This window comes from Haematobia irritans, chromosome 3, assembly GCF_050003625.1.
Source record: "Haematobia irritans isolate KBUSLIRL chromosome 3, ASM5000362v1, whole genome shotgun sequence".
Taxonomy (NCBI): domain Eukaryota; kingdom Metazoa; phylum Arthropoda; class Insecta; order Diptera; family Muscidae; genus Haematobia; species Haematobia irritans.
In genome coordinates, this window is record NC_134399.1 from 125,303,564 (window position 1) to 125,311,879 (window position 8,316).

An 8,316-nucleotide genomic window follows, 5' to 3' on the forward strand; every position below is an offset into this window, starting at 1 on the left:
AGAATCAACGTTTTTCTAAAAAGGTATATACTTTTGTTTCAAAGAAACTTCCTTATAGCGAACAGCAAATGGGAAACGTTATTTGCTTGTCTAAATATTAATTTGGGAGGAAATATTTTTTTTGCGTGTATATATTACCGCAAAAGAGCTCCTTGTGAAGTGAAAATTAAGCCTATTCCTAGAAGTAAATTTTTGGATGTACAATATCAGCATCGACATTCCATTAAGAATGGATTAGGCATTGTGCTATTTTTTGATGTAATATTTCATTTTCCATTGCCTTTCACTATTGAAATAGTCAAGGAATACGGTCATGGATTATGATTACATCCACATAATTTTGTCATTTTATCCTTTTCACAAAAAAGTATATGGTTGTTTGAATTTGTAATACTTCGTGTCAGCTACCCTGTAGTGTTATTTTATTTTAATTATCAGGATAAGAAGAAAATTACCACATTTTTTGGGTGTATATATATATAAATATATATATATATATATATATATATATATATATATATATATATATATATATATATATATATATATATATATATATATATATATATATGTATATATATATATATATATATATATATATATATATATATATATATATATATATATATATATATATATATATATATATATATATATATATATATATATATATATATATATATATATATATATATATATATATATATATGTGTTAAAGCATCATTATGAATGTTAATGGATGGTGCTATTTTTTTCTCCGCTACTGTACTGTAATTGATGTAATATTTCATTTTCCATTGGCTTCACTATTGCAGTTTTAGTTTAGTTTTTTGTTTTTTGGTTATCAATAAAAAAAAAACAATTATATACATTTTCTTTGTTTACTTTTCAAAATATTCTAAATTAAAATGTTTATAATTTTTTTAAATGCCTATAACACACACTTCGTTTTCTTATCACCCCGAACATCAAATCTATATTGAACTTTTTGTCTATTTTTCCATAAATTAAGCGGTTCAATACATAAATCTGCCGATTTGCTATTCAAATTATTTAAAGACATCTTTAGTCTACGATAACCGTGTCGATACTGAGATCTTCGTTAAATTTGGAATATCTCACACCTAGCCAGATCTTAGGCTTTTTGGGAGAAAAAATCTCCGCCTATGTTATTGTATTCGAAGAAGTTTTCGAACAAAATAATATGCGAAAAAATTTTTTACTCCCATAATAAATAACATCTCATATTAGCCCTCAATGAGAAATATCTCAGTTTACCATAAATTTTAACACTTCCATTGATTTGTTGTAATGGGATTCGGTGTTTGACGTTTCGATAATGTGCGCTTGGAAAGTGTCAAAGTTTTTTTTTTCGTACGAGTTTTGTTTTTGTCTTTTTCAAACATTGCATTTTTGTGCCTATTATTGCACACTATAAACTAATTGTTATTGTTTTGTCAGTTGATAATATATTTGTTTAATTTATTAGAAAATATTGTGGTTTTTAAGTAGCCAACAGTATATCGTTGAAAGTGACATGATAATGTCTATATTTTGACACTAAATGTATTTAAAAAATGTAAACTCTGGGAAATACAGATTTGAGTTTGAAAAAGGTTATAAATTACACTAGGTTACACGATATTTTTATACCCTCCACCATAGGATGGGGGTATATTAACGGTGTCATTACGTTTGTAACATATCGAAATATTGCTCTAAGACCCCATAAAGTATATATATTCTGGGTCGTGGTGAAATTCTGAGTCGATGTGAGCATGTCCGTCCGTCTGTTGAAATCACGCTAACTTCCGAACGAAACAAACTATCGACTTGAAACTTGGCACAAGTAGTTGTTATTGATGTAGGTCGGATGGTATTGCAAATGGGCCATATCGGTCCACATTTACGTATATCTCCCATATCCCATCCGATCCGGCTGAAATTTGGTACATGGTGTTGGTATGTGGTCTCTAACAACCATGCAAAAATTGGTCCACATCGGTCCATAATTATATATAGTCCCCATATAAACCGATCCCCAGATTTGGCTTGCGGAGCCTCAAAGAGAAGTAAATTTCATCCTATCCGTCTGAAATTTGGTACATGGTGTTAGAATATGGCCTCAAACACCCATGCAAAAATTGGTCGAAATCGGTCCATAATTATATATAGCCCCCATATAAACCGATCCACAGATTTGACCTCCGGAGCCCCTTGGAAGAGCAAAATTCATCCGATTCGGTTGAAATTTGGTACGTGAATTTAGTACATGATATTTAACAACCATGCCAAAAGTGGTCCATATCAGTCCATAATCATATATAGCCCCCGTATAAACCGATCCCTAGATTTGGTTTTGGAGCCACTTGGAGGAGCAAATTTCATCCGAGTCAGTTGAAATTTGGTACATTGTGCTAGTATATGGCCGTTAACAACCATGTCTAACTAGGTCCATATCTGTCTATAGTTATATATAGCCCTCAGATAAATAGATCCCCAATCACTCAAAAATTGGTCTATATCAAATTCATAATTGTATATAGCCCACATATAAGCGACCCCATATTTCAATTCTGGCTCTCTACGTACCGTGCAAATGTCCATATCGATTCGTAATTATTTGTAGACTTACCTATACATAACTTTTTTGTCTAATATATACCACGTATGGACTAACTCACAATTTAGAAAACGATGTTAAGAAGTTTTAAGATACCACAACCCAATTAATTCGATTGTGGATAACAGTCTTTCGTAGAAGTTTCTACGCAATCCATGGTGGAGGGTACATAAGATTCGGCCTGGCCGAACTTACGGCCGTATATACTTGTTTTTTTTTGGGTTGAGGAGAAAGAGATTAGGAGAAAACACTTATGTCAACGAATCAATCAAAATATCTATCTTTTGACCTTTTCGGCTTGAAATTTGATATATTCCACTGTTTGGGTCATAGTCAATTTCTATAAATCGCTTCTAGATTTATTATGATATATACCTACGAGTAGAAAGCTCTCTGAAGGAGGGCTAAAATGAAATGAAAATTAAAATATTAAAACAAGTAACAAAAGTCTAAAGTCGGGCGGTGCCGACTATATTATACCCTGCACCACTTTGTAGATCTAAATTTTCGATACCATATCACATCCGCCAAATGTGTTGGGGGCTATATATAAAGGTTTATCCCAAATACATACATTTAAACATCACTCAATCTGGAAGAATTTGATAGACTTCTACAAAATCTATAGACTCAAAATTTAAGTCGGCTAATGCACTAGGGTGGAACACAATGTTAGTAAAAATTGTTCCACAGTGTGGCGCAGGGTATAAATATGGGAAACATTTAAATCTGAAGCAATTTTAAGGAAACTTCGCAAAAGTTTATTTATGATTTATCGCTCGATATATATGTATTGGAAGTTTAGGAAAATTAGAGTCATTTTTACAACTTTTCGACTAAGCAGTGACAATTATACAAGGAAAATGTTGGTATTTTGACCATTTTTGTCGAAATCAGAAAAACATATATATGGGAGCTATATCTAAATCTGAACCGATTTCAACCAAATTTGGCACGCATAGCAACAATGCTAATTCTACTCCCTGTGCAAAATTTCAACTAAATCGGAGCAAAAAATTGGCCTCTGTGGTCATATGAGTGTAAATCGGGCGAAAGCTATATATGGGAGATATATCTAAATCTGAACCGATTTCAACCAAATTTGGCACGCATACAATGCTAATTCTACTCCCTGTGTAAAATTTCAACTAAATCGGAGCAAAACATTGGCCTCTGTGGTCATATGAGTGTAAATCGGGCGAAAGCTATATATGGGAGCTATATCTAAATCTGAACCGATTTCAACCAAATTTGGCACGCATAGCTACAATGCTAATTCTACTCCCTGTGCAAAATTTCAACCAAATTGGGCTAAAACTCTGGCTTCTGGGATCGTATTAGTCCATATCTGGCGAAGGATATATATGGGAGCTATATCTAAATCTGAACCGATTTCAATAAAATTTGGCACACTTGACTATAGTACTAATTGTTCTTCTTGTGCAAAAGTTAGAGTAAAAATTAGGGTAAAACCCTGGCTTCTGGAGCCATATAAGTCCATATCGGGCGAAATATATATATGGGAGCTATATCTAAATCTGAACCGATTTCTTCCAAAATCAATAGGGATCTATTCTGAGCCAAAACACATACTTGTGCCAAATTTGAAGTCGATTGGACTAAAACTGCGACCTAGACTTTGATTACAAAAATGTGTTCACGGACAGACGGACAGACGGACATCGCTATATCGACTCAAGAGCCCACCCTGAGCATATTTGCAAAAGACACCATGTGTCTATCTCGTCTCCTTCTGGGTGTTGCAAACATATGCACTAACTTATAATACCCTGTTCCACAGTGTGGAGCAGGGTATAAATATTGAATTTTTAAAAAAATTTGTCGTAGACAAAGTAGACAAAATTTTCAAAATAATATTTCTACAGAAAATTTTCTCAATTTTCTATAAAAAATGTTGTCAAAATGTTATTTCCATAGAAACTTTCGTCAAAATTTTATTTCTACAGATAATTTTGTCAAAATTTTATTTCTATAGAAAATTTTGTCAAAATTTTATTTCTATAGAAAATTTTGTCAAAATTTTATTTCTATAGAAAATTTTCTCAATATTTTATTTCTATAGGAAATTCTCTCTATATTTTATTTCTACAGAAAATTTTATAAAAATTTTATTTCTATAGAAGATTTTGTATAATTTTTATTTATATAGAAATTTTTTCATAATTTTATTTATAAGAAAAATTTGTCAAAATTTTATTTCTATAGAACATTTTCTCAATATTTTATTTGTATAGAAAATTTTGTCAAAATTTTATTTCTATAGAAAATTTTGTCAAAATTTTATTTCTATAGAGAGTTTTGTCAAACTTTTATTTCTACAGTAAATTTTGTCAACGTTTTATTTCTATATAAAATTTTCTCAATATTTTATTTCTATATAAAATTTTCTCAATATTTTATTTCTATAGAAAATTTTCTCAATATTTTATTTCTATAGAAAATTTTGTCAAAATTTTATTTATATAAAAATTTTTTCAAAAAGTTATTTCTATAGAAAATTTCGTCTAAATTTTATTTCTATTGAAAATTTGCTTAATATTTTATTTCTATAGAAAATTTTGTCAAAATTTTATTTATTTATAACAAAATTTTGTCAAATCTTATTCCTATAGAAAATTTTTTCAAAATTTTATTTCTATAAAAAATTTTCTCAATATTTTATTTCTATAGAAAATTTTCTCAATATTTTATTTCTATAGAAAATTTTGTCAACATTTTATTTCTATACAAAGAGTTTTCAAAATTTTATTTATATAAAAAAATTGTTAAAATTTTATTTCTATAGAAAATTTTGTGAAAATGTTATTTCTTTAGAAAATTGAAGTACCTCTTAGTTGGAGAGCTGGAGTATATTGCAAAATCTACCAAACAGTAAAAAATTACCATTTTTGGTAGAATTTTTGTCCTCTGTAGCAACCGTGTTTGACATACATCCGCTATTTGTGATTTGTGTTACAGCAACATAAAAGATTCTCGCTCAAAAACTCGAATTAAATCGTGACTATTTTCGTGTAATTATTTTTTACAACCGTCGGGGAAATTTTTTTGACAACATTTTCTATAAATTCAATATAAAATATTTCTTTCGAATAAAAAACATGTTTTTCCTATTACTCAATTTTTTTAATTTGCTAGATTTTTGGTGAAATTTTCAAGATTTGGTAGATTATTTTTGGCATGAGTGGCAACCGCGCATATGACCTATCGAGATATTGAGATATAGAACATTTTGTCAAAATTATTTCTATAGTAAATTTTGTCAACATTTTATTTCTATAGAAAATTTTGTCAAAATTGTATATAGAAAATTTTCTCAATATTTTATTTCTATAGAAAATTTTGTCAAAATTTTATTTCTATAGAAGATTTCGTCAAAATTGTATTTATATAAAAAATTCTTACTAAACTTTCCTAGGGATTTTTTTTTGACAAAATTTTCTATTAATTCAATATAAAATATTTTTTTTCGAATAAAAAGCATTTTTGTTAATACTACACAAATTTGACAAACAACTTCAATTTTTTTTTTAATTTGGTAGATTCTCGGTGAAATTTTCAAGTTTTGGTAGATTATTTTTGGCATGAGTGGCAACCGTGCATATGACCGACCTATCGTGAGATTAAGACATAGAAAATTTTGTCAAAATTTTATTTCTATAGTAAATTTGGTCAACATTTTATTTCTATAGAAAATGTTGTCAAAATTCTATTTATATAGAAAATTTTGTCAAAATTTTATTTCTAAAATTTTGACAAAATTCTTACTAAACTTTCCAAGGGAATTTTGTTTTTACAAAATTTTCTATAAATTCAATATAAAATATTTTTTTTCGAATAAAAAACATGTTTTTTACATTTTGGTAGAATTCTTGATGTTTTGGTAGATTTTGTAAAATATGTTTCTCCAAATTTTCTATAGAAATAAAATTGTGACCAAAATTTTCTACTGAAATAAAATTTTGACAAAATTTTCTATAGATATAAAATTTTGACAAAATTTTCTATAGTTATCAAAATTTTACAAAATTTTCTATGGATATGAAATTTTGACAAAATTTTCTATAGATATAAAATTTTGACAAATTTTCCTATAGATATAAAATTTTGATAAAGTTTTCTATAGATATAAAATTTTGGCAAAATTTTATATCTTTAGAAAATTCTTACTAAAATTTCCAAGGGAAATTTTTTAAATAAAATTTTCCATAAAAATTAAACAAAATTAAAAAAAAAACATATTTTTTAATGCTACACAAATTTGACATACAACTTCAATTTTTTTTTTAATTTGGTAGTTTTTTGGTAAACTTTTCAAGTTTTGGTAGATTATTTTTGGCATGAGTGGCAACCGTGCATATCGTGAGATTGAGACAACCTTAGACATTAGTGCGACCAACATACATTCAATATTACATGAACATTTTACCGTCACAAACAAAAATGTGTTCGTTTTGGATCACACAAATTGTCAATCGCTTAAAAAAGGGTCGGGTCTATTGATCGAAAGAACTACTCTCAAAATACGATCGCTGAATAGTGGATTTCCGCGTATGAACCATAAAGTAAGCAGAAATCGGTGAAAGAAGATATAGCGGTCTACCAGTCACGGCTAAGATGGGTTTTTTATTTCAAAATCATGGTTCAACTTTACTCACGAACACATCTCCAGTTTCTATTAAAGAAAACCATGCACCGATTTCAAGTTCATTACCTGTTTGATAGGTTGACTACCTATCTACTCGATATTACTTAAAACAGGCTTTGCAAAAACTGAACTAATTTGCATTACAATAAGTTCTTCTGCTGAAAACATCTGCTAATTATAATTTTTATTGGTAAATTGTACTGATGTAAGTATCATTTCCCAGTATTTTATTTACCCCAATATACGAGTGTTAATATAGGACGTAATACAAGTAAGAGTTCCGTTCATCTATATATAGATTTTGATCTACAAATACAAATTGCTTGCTCGATTATATTTACAGAAATAATCATGTGAATTATTTTCCCTATTTATACAAGAGTCTCGTCGATTATTTATAGGTGAATAATAATTAGCACATTTAGTTGACACAAGGTTTTAAACGCACATTTATTTGAGATATTCATAATCGAAGCCAAATAACTGGAGTCATTCACACACGAAATGCTATGATTGGTGTGCAAATTGTTTTTATGATAATCGATTTCGATAGTCATATAGAATTAAATTATACATAAATATTTCGGGTTCAAAATTGAAATTTTAATAATAATGCAACATTTCACTTAACTAACATAATTTAACTTAATTGTTTTGCAAAACTATTATTTGGGAGTAGTTTAATTTTGTAATATTTTTTCGAAATTGTCCACAGCCCAATGCAATTTTTCTCATCTCATGCATGCCTCAAAAATTTTAATTAAAAAATTAAATAACATTGCATTTAAAAACGAAGCAGTTCTAATTTTGAAATAAAAGTTCAATGAAAAAAGTTCAATAAAATCATTCCATATGTGAATTCAATTTAGTTAAATTTTTGGGGTTTCATTTCATTTCATTTTATTGAGTACCTACACAACAAGATTAAAATCTTATAATTACAGTGCAGGATTATAAATGTTAAAACATCTCCGAGTAATAATAAGTACAATAATTAAATTTAAAGATAGAAACAAAATAAATTAAA

General features: G+C 28.2%; 1 protein-coding gene across 6 annotated transcripts in view; it reads right to left on the bottom strand.

Annotated features, from left to right (window-relative positions):
- The window catches only part of OtopLb (Otopetrin-like b), a 47,969-nt gene that overhangs the window by 30,467 nt on the left and 9,186 nt on the right, over positions 1–8,316 (bottom strand). The window contains exon 1 of one of the 6 annotated variants that reach the window (XM_075298833.1): positions 945–1,069. The exons of the other annotated variants lie outside the window; for them this stretch is intronic. Coding sequence (XP_075154948.1) covers positions 945–1,063 — 119 coding nt within the window. The 5' untranslated portion in view covers positions 1,064–1,069. Of the gene's footprint in view, positions 1–944; positions 1,070–8,316 lie in introns of those variants that run through there. 6 annotated transcript variants of the gene reach the window in all.